Source organism: Notolepis coatsorum, assembly GCF_963971535.1.
Source record: "Notolepis coatsorum genome assembly, chromosome: 2".
Classification (NCBI taxonomy): Eukaryota; Metazoa; Chordata; class Actinopteri; order Aulopiformes; family Paralepididae; genus Notolepis; species Notolepis coatsorum.
This window is the reverse complement of record NC_140166.1, coordinates 54,557,144-54,572,143: the sequence shown is the minus strand read 5'-3', so window position 1 is coordinate 54,572,143 and position 15,000 is coordinate 54,557,144. Positions and strand designations below refer to the sequence as shown.

General features: G+C 48.1%; 1 protein-coding gene across 1 annotated transcript in view; it reads left to right on the top strand.

Annotated features, from left to right (window-relative positions):
• stxbp1b (syntaxin binding protein 1b) overlaps positions 1-15,000 on the top strand; it is a gene marked incomplete at its 5' end in the record, with an annotated part of 98,794 nt that overhangs the window by 34,513 nt on the left and 49,281 nt on the right. The window contains one exon of the mRNA XM_084308150.1: positions 12,939-13,168. Within this exon, the coding sequence (XP_084164276.1) occupies positions 12,939-13,168 (230 nt within the window). The remainder of the gene's footprint in view (positions 1-12,938; positions 13,169-15,000) is intronic.

Genomic DNA, 15,000 nt, shown 5'->3' with positions numbered 1-15,000 from the left:
GTAACACATGCAGCAGAACAGTCAAATGACAGGTAAAAGGCTGGGTGACAGTTGCAGGTGATGTGTAAACAACTCTGCGATAGGATCCTTAATAGTATAGCGAGGGGGATCAATGTGTTCATTTTCAAAGTATTTTGCATCTCATTCCAACCGCTGGGAGCAGCAAATTGTAAAGAGGATTGACCAAAATAAGTGTTAACATCTAGTAAGATATGGTGAGCAGCTGTGCTGTCTATAGGGAGTATAGATGGCCATTTTAACGGGTGTATCAAATAAGGAGGGTCAGACCAAGGAAAGAGTTGTAAATGAGTGTAGGCCAATAAATGTTTATGCATGTGAGTTTAGCAGGCAAGCTTTTCCCACACCCCAGGGATTTATTATGCTCTACTTCATTGTACAATTTTGAATAAGAACTATTTGAAAAATGGGTCTATACTTTTGAAAATGAGCTCCTATAGCGGGCATGTTCGTCCAGCAGCGCAACAGCTCATAACAGGCTGGAGTAGAAAGCACAGCTATGGAAGGCTTGTACTGTCATCTGAGTGTTGGGAAAATGAACAATACATATTGTTCATTTTGGTATGCAGGGAGTTATAAAACATGTTTTTATTCTTTAAATGCAGAGAAACCACTAGGTATGTGCTATTCTAGGTCTATCTAATTACAGCGTTTACACACTGTTCTTTTACCCAGTAAAAACAAACGATCACAGTAAATGCTGTGCAACATTACAGGACCTCTGCCCATCTGATGTTACAATAAGGGACCCAAGACTATAGCTGTCTGGTTCAGTGGCCTTTCATGTCACAAAGGAACACTGTGCAACATGAACCTTTTGAACTAACAGTAAGAAAACTGAATAGAACAGGATTAAATAGAATTCCAAAAAAATATATACTGAAATAGAATGAGTTATTTATTTTTATTCATACCAAAACAAAACAAAAAAATGACCACAATAAAACACTACATTAAACTTGTATTTATTTCTAATTCAATATTCCTTGTTTCTCTTATCTAGTGATTTCCCAAACACCACTTCAAAGGCATTATTGTATCCTTATGCATGACGTGAACCATTAAAAACATACACCACTCAAATGTCCATCAGACCCTGGAGGCGTACACGGTTGCTGTATAAACTGTGCAGTTTGCTTCTTAATGGGTTATAGTGTCTGTGGTGAGTGTTGATTCTGGTGATAATGGATTACGTTTGTGACTACATTTCACAGTGGAAATTAAGTATCCTTCTCAAAGATATGGTTAATTAATTACACAACTTTGATTTTAAGTGCTGAAGGGCCTTCTGCTAGTCTTCTAGTTATGTTGAAAAAAATATTTATCCATTGTAGGTCTGTGGCAATAACTGGCATTTTTATATATATATATATATATATATATATATATATATATATATATATATATATATATATATATATATATATATATATATATAGCAGGGGTACCCATGTGTAATTATTAAATACATCAGTAATTTAGACCAATTACTGAACTAAATCTTAATAAGTGAGCTAAGAGCAGAAGATGGGCAGTGTAATGTCTGACAACAACACATGTTCTCTTTGAATGGAGCATGTCACTTGAAAGAGTGTTGCATTATGGGTTGCTTTTATCCTTCACGATCACTTGTGCAACATGTTCTGCTGTCACAGGAAACACAAGTGAAAGCAAAAATGTAAACCGCCGCTAACACAAGTGTTATAGCTATGTTAGCGTTTTGTGCCGTGTGCCAAATAACTACTACTAGTTACTTCTGCTTTTGGTGTTCTGCAGGTCAGCATCTTTGTGTAGAAACTGTTAACATCAGGGTACAGAGATGAACCCGTATTCATTAGTGTGCATGTGCCATTAAAATGTATATTACTATGTATTCAATACACTTTTTTTTGCATTTGTTTCCATTTATTTTCACTCATCTGGGATTTATTTTGTCGGTGACAGCGAAACATGTTGCACGAGTGATCATACCCATAGAGTGACACAAGTTTCTACCCATAGACACTGACCCCAGTGCAGTTTCTACCCATAGCAAGATAAATAGCAGAAGTGACTTGTGGTCTGGTTAACTGCCACACCGCGAAAACTGCTAACGAAGCTAGCGCTAGTGTTAACGATGGCTTCCATTTAGTTCTTTTCTCTGTTACAGCAAAACATGCAGGCGAGTGCTTAGACCTCTACACTACCCAGTCACCCAGAGATAATTTTGTTTTTACTGGGTAATTAGTATACACTAAGATCAGGAGAACAGCAGATATATCGTGTTGGTTCTGTGTACTTACAGAGTAAGAACAACAGGAGAACAGCAGATATATCGTGTTGGTTCTGTGTACTTACAGAGTAAGAACAGGAGAACAGCAGAGATATCGTGTTGTGTGTACTTACAGAGTAAGAACAGGAGAACAGCAGATATATCGTGGTGGTTCTGTGTACTTACAGAGTAAGAACAACAGGAGAACAGCATATCTATCGTGTTGGTTCTGTGTACTTACAGCGTAAGAACAGGAGAACAGCAGATATATCGTGTTGGTTCTGTGTACTTACAGAGTAAGAACAACAGGAGAACAGCAGATATATCGTGTTGGTTCTGTGTACTTACAGAGTAAGAACAGGAGAACAGCAGATATATCGTGTTGGTTCTGTGTACTTACAGAGTAAGAACAGGAGAACAGCCCACCCCCTGTTATTACTCTGTATTTACTCTGAGTAAGGCCTCATCTATACTCCGTCTAAGTGGTTGCGAGGGTTTGCGGCGAGACTGTTAACCCTTTCACTACCACACTAGACGGTTAACATTTCACTACCACACTAGACTGTTAACCTTTCACTACCACACTACAGACGGTTAACCTTTCACTACCACACTACAGAAGGTTAACCCTTTCACTACCACACTACAGACGGTTAACCTTTCACTACCACACTACAGACGGTTAACCTTTCACTACCATACTACAGACGGTTAACCTTTCACTACCACACTACAGACGGTTCTGTATCGTTAAGGGGCTTAGCTTGGCATCACCTTCTGCACTATCTCGCGTACGTGCACGCGTACTGAATAAATTCCACAAATGTACCTCTAATACCAGTATTAGTCTGACCACACCCCTCATCAGCTTACCTTCATAAGCAGGTGTGTGGTCACCTGCTCTCCTCCTTCTCGCTTTCACCACAAGGAAAGTGCCTCGGTAGTACCCCACTTGACGTGTTGTTAGTTGAAAAGAGTTGTGACTGGTTTACATTGTGCTTAACCTTTTCTTCTCTCACTTGTTGTATAAGAAAAGGTTTGGGTCATAATGTATTCCGCGGAGAGTAGACCCGCTAGACCTACTCTTCACCACCGGTTCTCCATTCCCGCCTCCGTCGTGCGCCTCGGTGCTGGGCTGTTGCCACTCTCGTGGTTGCCGACCCAGCCCGGGAGACTGCCGGTGGATAGTTTTCCTCACCGACGAGCCGAGGGTTCGGTGCCGTCGCTCCGGCGATGGCCTGATCTCGACTCTGGTTCCTCTGGTTCTGGGGAATCGCCCGTTGATGAACGGGGGATTTCCTTGGAGCCGGAGGATTTGCGACGAAAACTTTTTGCGTCTGCTCGCTCGCGTCGCAAGATGGTGGCGTGCAGACGCGAACGGCCTGGGTTTGGGGAATTGCTGGAGACCAGCGAGGACGCGTCCGACTCTGGATTTCTGATGGAAACTGAAGACTTCATGGAGGAGGCGGACGGGTTCTTGTATGATGGTCCCGTGGAGGAGAGTATCCCTCCTCCGGAGACCCCGGAGGGGGGAGAAATGGCTCCATGGGGCGCCTTGTTCGAGGATGTCGAGGAACCACATTGGCCTCATCAGCAGGATGCCCTACTGTCAGCCGCATCGGATTGTGGCTCCTTGACCAGTCGCAGCCTGCTGTATGCGAGGGATGCGGGGTCGGTGGAGGAGGGTTCGCAGGGGGAACTGCGGGCCTTGTTTCCCGAGCTCATGGCGGTAGCCGCCACCGCAAACGGTGTGCCGCTGCCGCTGCCATTGCCTGCACCTGTCCCTGATGACCTCATAGGCCATCCCTGGCAGCGTCCCCCAGTGAGAGGGGTGGACGTTGTCTACCCATTTTTCCCATCGATGGGGGCCTATGTTCGTCGGGGTCAGGCGGTGTCCAACATCATGGGACTGACTCCCGCCTACGTACCAGTTACGCGGGTGTCAGGGTTAGTCAAAGGTATGGGGGAGGGCGTACCTCGGCTTGACAATCCGATGGCCGCGCTCCTCTGTCCGGATATGGTGTGGGAACCCCTATGCAAGCCGGTCCTCCAGGGGAAGTCGGCTAGGCGATTGGCTTATTGGGGTGACCAGTCATTCATCGCCGGTACACAGTCGCTGGCTGCGGCGTCTAACATCGCCCACCTGGCTAGATTTGTATCGGGGATAATGACGGGCGGCACGGATCTGAACGAGGTAAAATGCGATCAGATCACCCAGGCTGCGGGAGCTGTTCTGCACCTTTCCCAGGTGCTGGCCATAGCCATGGGGAAAGTGCGCGCCCTGGCCACCCTGGGCCAGCGTCACCTTTGGCTGGAGCAGGCCCGTGTGCCAGAGAAGAAGAGAGCCCCTCTTCTGACGGCCGCCCTCTCCGACGCTGGCCTGTTCGGGAAGGCCCTGCAATTGATGACCTCAACATGCAGAGAAATGGCAGAGGAGAGATCCGTCCTTCAACCCCATTTTCCACCTCCCGTCCTTGCCGGTGGGGGCAGAAGGCTTCCGCGACGTCGAGCTGTCTCCGTCGCCGCTACCACTACCTCCACCGCCGCTGCTGGCCCTGCCAAGAGGGCCAGGGGACGAAACGGCGCTTCGGCCACCGCCGGCCCATCCCAGACCGAAGGAGACGGTAGGGAACGTCGTGTCCAGCAGACTGTAACCTATCATCCCTCCGGGGCTCCCCGGGGTGGCAAGACTCGAGCGGCGCGAGGTGGCAGACGCCGTTAGGAGTGACTTTTTCCCCTTTGTGTCCCCTCCTCTACACCCTTCCCGGCCCCTCTGTGATTTTGTGCCTTACACTTTTTTAATTAATAAAAAAAGTTCCCCGATATAAGGGGGACTGTGTTTGGCCGAACAAACTGTGTGTTTCTTCATACAAATCATATGGTGGGGTTGTGTATATATGAATCTACCCTGTTACGTTGGGGGGTGAGTTGTGTTGTGTTACGGGTTTTAAGCAAGGTCTGCAACTTACACTCGGTAATAGGTTCTATTAGCTTGATGCTCCACATGCAATTAGAACTGGTGTTATTCCATTGCTTTAACTAAGTATATGTGTTTTCACAACGCTGTGTAGTTAGTTGCAGTAATGCTCGTACGCACATTTTTCATGGCCTAGCCATTACTCTCGTTCAGCGTTCTTCCTATGTATGACATAGGCAACGGGTATGGGATTCACGCACAGGCGACTTGTGTTTTGTTGTAAACCCTTTTTTACATTTTGTGGGTAGCAGGCATTGTATTAGCTTATGCTATGCTTTGTTCTACCGGAGGTTTTCAAGATGGCTACGGTTGTTTTCTGTGTGTAGGGATAAAAGGTGTGTTTTTGGAGGGGGTGTCGAATAAACCCCTCCTTTTTCCCACTTGATTGGTTTAGAGGATTTGTTGATCTTTTCTGCTGAGCCAGTCGGGGCCAAGCCAGTGCTTGACAGGGGGGGGGGGGAGGGGTATTCTACCGACTCCTGTTATGACAGGATCCGGTGGGTTTCCCCGCCCGTTGTAGCGTTGTTGCTATGGCGACGCCTTCCATGAGCTGGTGTCTTAAAGATGTCGAGGTTGGGCGCAGGACTTACAGCCTGCTGCGCCCGTTTATGTGTCAAACTTGAGTCTGTTGGTCACGTGTCTCACAGTTACATATCTTTTTCTTGACCGTGGTCTCATGTGGGAAGGTGTTTTCTGGGGGAGTCTGGTCTTACACTCTGATTAAAAGGAGTGACTGGATTAAAATCATGTGAAAAACAGGGTTTTTACTCCCAGCTGTGCAGTTGGGTCATACGGGTGATGCCTTTTCTTTATTTTATAAAGAGTTGAATGTGTCTTGATGGATATGAAATGAGGGTCCCTGATGGAAACAAGACTAACGTCTTTCTCAGGTCTGCCTCCCCTTATCTTTTTGTATGTATTCCTGTACTGCAGTCTGTTGGGTAAATGTTTTCATTCATTCATTCATGGAGTTGATTGCATCTCGCCCCTCTTGTCGTTCCCTGGGCATCTTGGGGATTCAATATGGTGGTCTAAACGACCTATTGTTGATGTGGGTATGTCAGAACGCACACATAGTGCTGGCTCAGGATGTGCTTTGGGCCGTTGCTGACTGGCGCGCCTCGTTTGCTTTGGTAAAACAGCGTTTTTATGGAGCAATTGGGATGGGGGTTTTTTCCTCTTCCGACATCCTGTGTGTTGTCGATGGGTTCCCGTTCATGTCAGGGGATGATGACGGAATGGGTCTGGACATATGGGGAAGGGTCTCACGCCCTAGGGGTGGGCCGCCGGACGCGGTTCATACCGACACGTCTGGGTGGCGCCTTCTTTTTTATGTTGGGATCAAACGCGCATATCTGCCCCTTCTCCTGGGGTTGGCAGGTCGGCGTGATTAGGGCACGGGACTGGTTCTGGTCGCGCTGGTCCAGATCAGTGCACCCGTTGTCCGCTGGGGATGCAGATCTGCTGTTCTGGTACCCTGAGGGACTTGGGGTTTTTTCAGGGGGAAAAATGCTAGGTCGATCCGGGTGTCACAGGGTTGAGAGTTATGGGACCCTTGTTGGGTGCGTTGTATTCTGCACTGTCGTAATGGCTTACGGCCGTGCCGACCTGTACGCGTCCGATCTCGTCGGATCTCGGCCGCTGTACGGGTTGGTCTTGGTTGGTACTTGGTTGGGTGACCTCCTGGGAATACCGAGTGCGGGGTGCTGGGGCTGGTCTTCCATATTACGCTCTTCTCTTGCGTTTTGGCGCTGAGGAGCCTGTTGGGTGGGGTTAACCTCCTTTGGGATCCTGTGCTCCCCGTATCACCGGGCCCGGTCCGGGGTGATGCTCGTTGACCTGTAGGCCCGGGATAGCCCTGTTGGGAACCGGAACGCGGGCTGCGGCGGTGCCGCAGGTGTGTTTCGGGGTTCTTTCCTGAGGGGTTATGGGACCAACCATTGCATGGGGTGATGCCTGGGTGGTTGGTTCTCTGGTGTGTTGCTGCAGTGTCAACTCCCGGTTCTCCGGTTGAGGGTGCCCCTGCACGTTCATGACGTCTGCCGATCGTATGGGCTTTTCTGTGGGCAGCTGTCAGGGGTCGAGTGGTCTACGGATCCCACTTCTGACGTGCTGTTTGAAAGCTTGGTTATGCGACAACGCCAGCATACGCCCCTTCCGCCGGGACGGCTGTTCAGCTGTCCTTTCTGGCGCCTGCCTCGTCCGCAGTTTTTCCAGGCTTGGGTTGACAGCCTGTTGCCTGGTCTTTCCCCGGTGCGCTGCCTGCTTCCGTTGGTTACCTCTTGTGTGTTAACCGTGCTGTCTGCCTGTTGCAGGGCTTGTGTTCCAGGCGGTGTGCTGTTGGGGAGGACAGGGCCCGCTCGGCTGAGGGGCCCCTTGTCCGGATACGCTGGCGATGTGGGGGGCGGGGTCACTAGGTGCCCCCCTGGTGGGGTCTTGATGCTGGCATCATGGACTTCTCCGGGCCCCCATTCCAGGGAGCCCGGTCCTTTGGTGGATCTGGGTCTTCCTTCGCGCTCTGCTACGGCCTTGCCACGGGGTTGGGTTTGCTCTTGACCCCGTGATTCTGGGGGCAGTAACGAGGTTGTTCCTCCGTTCGTTCCCGGGTGGCATGCGGGTTGTGCGTGTGTGTAGTCGTGGGGTCAAGCCACGGTCTGCTCACCCTGTGCGTTGAGTTGCTTGAGTGCCTCTTCGCACGGTCGGGTCCGTCGCCTTCCCGTGAAGCCCCTAATAGGGGGGCTACCCGCCATTAGGGGGGGTCGGGGGGGCTCGGCCCTCCCTGTTCTGATGGTTGTGGGGGGCTGTCAGCGGGGTGTATTTGTCAGCCAGCGGCTCCGCTTGGCCTCCCTTGTGCAGAAGGTGATGCCAAGCTAAGCCCCTTAACGATACAGAACGTTAGGTTATGACTATAACCAAGTTCTGTTAGTTAGGGGCGACGCTTGGCATCAGACGGCCGCTGCAGCCCTTGACCTCACCTTGTGGTGAAAGCTTGGGAAGGAGGAGAGCAGGTGACCACACACCTGCTTATGAAGGTAAGCTGATGAGGGGTGTGGTCAGACTAATACTGGTATTAGAGGTACATTTGTGGAATTTATTCAGTACGCGTGCACGTACGCGAGATAGTGCAGAAAGTGATGCCAAGCGTCGCCCCTAACTAACAGAACTTGGTTATAGTCATAACCTAACGTTAACCTTTCACTACCACACTACAGACTGTTAACACTTTCACTACCACACTACAGACGGTTAACCTTTCACTATCACACTACAGACGGTTAACCTTTCACTACCACACTACAGACTGTTAACACTTTCACTACCACACTACAGACTGTTAACCCTTGCACTACCACACTACAGACTGTTAACCCTTTCACTACCACACTACAGACTGTTAACCCTTTCACTACCACATTACAGACTGTTAACCTTTTCACTACCACATTACAGACGGTTAACCCTTTCACTACCACACTACAGGCGGTTAACCCTTTCACTACCACACTACAGGCGGTTGACTACCGGCAACGTGGACAGCACAGAGCTGTGATCAGCCGCTGTCCTGGGCTGGGCCGTGTTCCTCTGACATACTTCCCTATTTACCTATTTACCGCTCTCGGGAGCTTGTTCAGAGCATTCCATTATCCAATTAACTGATCGAAAATATATCGAATTGAATCGAATCGTGGTCAAATGAAGATATGTCATGCTGCATTGAATCATTGCCTGAAGAATCGCAATCGAATCTAATCGTTGTGGGGTCGAATCGTTACGCCCCTACCCATTATGGAACAACTCTCTCTCTCTCTCTCTCTCTCTCTCTCTCTCTCTCTCTCTCTCTCTCTCTCTCTCTCTCTCTCTCTCTCTCTCTCTCTCTCTCTCTCTCTCTCTCTCTCTCTCAGGGTGCTGGGAGTGAGATTGACGTGAGCGGAGGTGGTTGTGGAGCTTTCTTCTATATTTCTTCTTTTTTTCCCCTTGTTTTTGGTTTCTTATTTTCCCGTTTCTTTTCTATGTGCACAGTGAGGTGTGGTTTTATGGGTTAATTTTTCTATCAGGGTGACTGTGTTGATATTATAATACATAAGATTGGTTCCGCCATGTTGTGGTAGTACCCGGACCGAGGACCGGGGTACAGGAAGAGAGCTTGATGTACGGATGCACAAGAGAGACAGTGCCTTGATGTACGGATAGACAACGTAAATAAAAGCCAGTAAAGAAACCCTAGCCTAGCCTGTTTATTCCTAGTTAGGAATACTGGAAACAACAAACATAACATGGTGTCAGATAATGGAACTGGCGACGCGGAGTTGAATCGACGTCAAGAAGGAATGTGCTGGATTCCGAAGGCACAAATGTGCGCACTGCTAGCGAGAGGATCAGCATGCGAGCATGTCTAGTGAAAGTGAAAGTGATCAAGCTAACAACGTGAGTGAAAACGTTTCAACCAATCAAGAAGGAGACCAAGAAAATCCTGCACCCGTAGTGTTTCCCGTCATGGATAAACTCAGTCCTCCCACACCCATGCAGTTCAGTGGCAATCTTGCTGATAATTGGAAGAGATTTAAGCAGAGATTTAGTATTTACTTGGCTGCAAGTGGGGCGGGGGGAGGAGATGAGAACAGAAAAGCGGCTATATTTTTGCATGTAATAGGAGAAGATGCATTGGATATTTACAACAGCTTTCAGATAGATGAGGGAAATATAACATTGACTGAGCTAGTGACAAAGTTTGAGGAGTACTTTGTGCCCAGTAAAAATGTCACTTTTGAGAGATATACGTTTTTCTCTGCCAGTCAGAAAACAGGTGACAGTTTTGATCAGTACTTAACTGAACTACTTACGTTGAGCAAGTCATGTGAATTCGAAGATTTAAGAAACTCATTAGTCAGAGATAGAATAATATGTGGAATTCCTGATAATGGGCTCAGAGAAAGATTACTACGTGAACATGATTTAACGCTAGAGAAAACAGTTCACATGTGCAGAGCAGCAGAAACCACTCGTGCACAAGCAAAGGAGCTGCGCACGGATGAGTCGGCAGCAGTGCATGCCGTGAAAAGAGAGGGACAGCGCCCAAAACAGTTTGTAAAACAAAAGCCTACAGAGCAAAGTCCCAGGAGTCCAAACAGTAGATGTGGAAGATGTGGAGGCAAGCATATGTCTAGGGCATGCCCTGCTTATGGGAAAGTCTGCCACAAGTGTGGGAAGGATAACCACTTTGCGAAGTATTGCAGAGCTGAGGCTTCAGGGATGAAAGTGAACACAGTGGAAGAAGAGCCAGAGGAGTTCTTTGTGGACTCAGTAGTACAGTCTAGCATGGCAGAGGCGGCAGAATGGATAGTCCCATTAACTGTGAATGAGACCATAATTCCATTTAAGATAGACACTGGTGCACAGGTCAACCTGTTGTCCATAGACGATTACAGGACCCTCACAGTTAAGAGCAAAATACACCCGGTGAAAGTAAAAGTGACTGGTTATACAGGAGAGACTGTTCCAGTTAAGGGGTGTTGTGTAGTGACTCTAAAGCACAAGGGACAGCAGTTAAGGGCACAGGTGCTCATAGTAGAGAAGAGCGTACAGCCAATCCTAGGTCTGAGTACTTGTGAAAAGCTTGACTTAGTGAGGAGGGTGTTTGTAGTGAATTCCCAGACTAGCACAGACCACAAAGCAGTCATGCAGGAGTACAGCGATGTCTTTGAAGGACTAGGATGCTTGCCTGGTGAGCACAAGATATGTGTGGATGACACAGTGACTCCTGTAGTGCATGCGTGCAGAAAGATTCCATTTGCACTGAGAGACAAACTCAAAAAGGAGTTAGCCCGCATGGAGAAGATGGGCGTCATAAAGAAAATAGATGAGCCAACAGATTGGGTGAGCTCACTAGTAGTATTGACGAAGACAAATGGATCTCTACGCACCTGTCTCGATCCACGGGATCTAAACAGGGCTATAAAGCGTGAGCATTTCAAGCTTCCAACAAGAGAAGAGATCATGTCACAGTTTGCCGGTGCTAAATGGTTTAGCAAGCTGGATGCGTCAACAGGCTTCTGGCAGATGAAGCTGGATGAGGCAAGCTCAAAACTGTGCACGTTCAATACACCAGAAGGAAGGTTTCGCTTTCTGCGTTTACCTTACGGTATTCTGTCTGCGCCCGAAGTTTACCACAAGACAATCCATATGATCTATGAGCACATAGAGGGAGTGGAGACCATGATGGATGACATCATCGTGTGGGGATCCACAAGAGAAGAACATGATGCACGGCTGAGGGAAGTACTGGATCTGACACGCAAGTCCAATCTGAAATTAAACCGAGACAAGTGTGAGTTTGCAGTGAAAAGCCTTACCTTTGTGGGAGATGTGATTTCAGAGCAAGGTGTCAAGCCGGATCCAAGGAAGACGTCGGCCATAGTGAACATGGAACGTCCACAGAGCAAAGAAGATGTGAGGAGATTTCTGGGAATGGTCACATACTTGGCTAAGTTTATCCCCCAGTTGTCTGCCCAGTCAGCACCACTCAGAGGGCTTCTAGAGCAGAAGAACGAGTGGGAATGGTCTCATGAGCAGGAAGAATGCTTCAAAATGCTAAAAGAGATCTTAACCAAGGAACCAGTGCTCAAGTTTTATGACCCAGAACGGAGCACTAGGATATCGGCAGATGCTTCTCAGTACGGCCTAGGAGCAGTACTGCTACAGATGTATGACAACAGCTGGCAGCCCGTAGCCTACGCATCTCGTGCATTGACAAGTGCTGAAGTTAGATATGCACAAATAGAAAAGGAACTTTTAGCCAGCACATATGCATGTGAACGTTTCCATCAGTACATATACGGAAAGGCTTTTGAAGTGGAAACAGACCACAAGCCCCTAGTATCAATAATGGCCAAGCCCCTCAATGATTGTCCTCTGAGGATTCAGCGACTGTCAATCAGACTGCAGAAATATGATGTGAACATGGTCTATACACCAGGAAAATTCATGTTTACTGCTGACACGCTCTCACGCGCAGTCAACAAAATGGAAAGTCCAAATGAACAGAAAAGCATAGAAATACAAGCCTATGTTGACATGATTGTCACATCACTTCCTGTGTCTGCTGAGCGAACAGAGAAGATCAGGAAAGCAACTGAACTAGATGACACAATGAAAGAGCTCAAGAAGACCATACTGAAAGGGTGGCCTGAGCAAAAGCGTGAATGCCCGCGTCAGATCCAAGATTACTGGGCATGCAGATCAGAGCTCTCAGTTGCTAATGAAATTGTTTTCAAAGGAAGCAAGTTTGTCATCCCGGCATCCATGCGCAAGGAAATGCTGCAGAAAGTGCATGAGGGACATTTGGGTGAGGAAAAATGTAAACGTAGAGCGCGTGAAGTAATGTACTGGCCAAGACTCAACCAAGACATCAGCCACACCACAGCTGCATGTGAAATATGTCTCACCTACAGGTCTAAACAACAAGCAGAGCCGCTCATGCCCCACCCTGTACCTGATCGCCCGTACCAGAAGGTCGGAGTCGATTTGTTTGACTGTAACGGTAAAAGCAACATTGTAGTCACAGATTACTACTCCAACTACCCGGAAGTTGTAACACTGCAGTCAACATCCAGCAAAACAGTCATAGCCTACCTGAAAACAGTCTTCGCGAGACATGGAGTTCCCTGTGAGCTGTTTTCAGATAATGGGCCACAGTTTTCCAGCAGCGAGTTTGCTTCGTTTGCAGAGGACTGGGGTTTTCACCACGCCACCTCAAGCCCGAACTACCCGAGATCCAATGGGCTCGCAGAGAGTTCAGTCAAGATCGTCAAGGCCCTCATGAAGAAGGCTCAAGATGGACAGGAGGAGTTCCAGAGGAGTCTGATGATATACAGGAGTGCCCCATTGGAAAATGGTTTGTCCCCAGCCCAGATGCTGATGGGAAGGCGCTTACGAGGGTTCCTAACCTTCCTATCCATGAGAACCTGTTGACACCAGAAGGAGCGCACAAAATCAGCTCAAGGAAACAAGAACAAAAAGAGAAACACAAATTGCAACATGACAAGAAGGCAAAACACTTACCAAGCCTCAAGCCAGGCGATACAGTCCGTATCCTGGATCACACAACAGGCACATGGAGACAAGGAGGACGCGTGCAAAGAGAAGTTTCACCACGCTCATACCAGATCCAGACAGACCATGGTGCTTCTCTGAGACGAAACCGTGTGGATTTGAGACCACAGGTGACAGTCCCAGAGACAGACTCTCAACAACGAAGCACTGCAGAGGTGTTAGATGCTCCCAGGAGTGAGCAGTTTTGTCAGAGTTCCCCAGACCGCAGTGACTCTGTCATGCCAAAAGGGGGCAGTACGCCCTCTGAGACCTGCTGCAGGCCTAAAAGGACTGTTAAACCTCCTGAGAGACTTATTGCACAGTGCTGAAAGGCATGTGGACTGTGGACGTGGATAGGGTAAAGAAAAGAGGACACTTGATGATGAAGGTTAAATGAAAAAGAAAATGTAAAAAAAAAAAAAAAAAAAAAAGGATTGTAAAGAAAGATTTGATGCATATGCTTATTGTTTGAATGCATACGTTCATGTTTAAAATTTATGTTTATTATTGGAATGTACAGGTTTAAGAACAGTCGGAAACAAACGTTTTGTTATAGACGACTACAGGAAAAGAACAAGTTGTTTCTGTTTAAAAGAAGGGAAGATGTGTTGATATTATAATACATAAGATTGGTTCCGCCATGTTGTGGTAGTACCCGGACCGAGGACCGGGGTACAGGAAGAGAGCTTGATGTACGGATGCACAAGAGAGACAGTGCCTTGATGTACGGATAGACAACGTAAATAAAAGCCAGTAAAGAAACCCTAGCCTAGCCTGTTTATTCCTAGTTAGGAATACTGGAAACAACAAACATAACAGTGACTGGTGCAAGTGTACAGTATTGGAGGCGAGTGTATTGTTTGGTGAGTGGAGGCGGCGCGCTGCGGGCCGGTGGCATGGCCTCGCAGGCAGCAGGACCTGAGTCTGTGTCGCTCCGACACAGGGTGAGGTGTGTCCCCGAGGGGACTGCTACGGTGGAGGAGGTTTTGAAGGCTGTCGGCGAGCAGGTAGGATGCGAAAATCTCGCTTATGCATCGCGGATGAATAAGGCTGTGGTGGTTTTTTTGAAGAAAGAAAGTTTGGTAAACAAAGTAATTGCGAGTGGCATTTTTGTGAGGGATGTGCTTGTGGCCGTATCGCCGCTGTCGGCTCCTGCTACACGGGTAGTTGTGTCTAACGTGCCGCCGTTTATTAAAGACGAGGCTCTGTCGAGGGAACTGATTCGCTTTGCGAGTGGATTCAGACCTATTGCTCTTGGGTGTAAGGAACCTGGGCTGAAGCATGTACTCTCGTTGCGTCGCCAAGTGTTTATGTATTTGAAAAGCGCAGACCAAACGCTAAATGCTAGTTTCACTGTGAAGTTTGGGGAGGGCTTGTATGCTGTGTATGCGAGCACTGACAGCTTGCGCTGTTTTGAGTGCGGGGATATTGGACATAAGCGATTCGCTTGTCCGCATCCAAAACGCACAGCGGGAGGGGCATCGCGTCAGCCAAGTGAAAAAATAGTACTGGTAAACACTGCAGAGCAACAGGCAGATACAGGGGGAGTGGAGGATGTTACTGAGACAGAGGGGCTGGTGGTGGAGGGACAAGCTGTAGTAGGAGGAGAGGGTGATAATGAGACAGAGGAGCTGGTGGTGGAGGGACAAGCTGTAGTAGGAGGAGA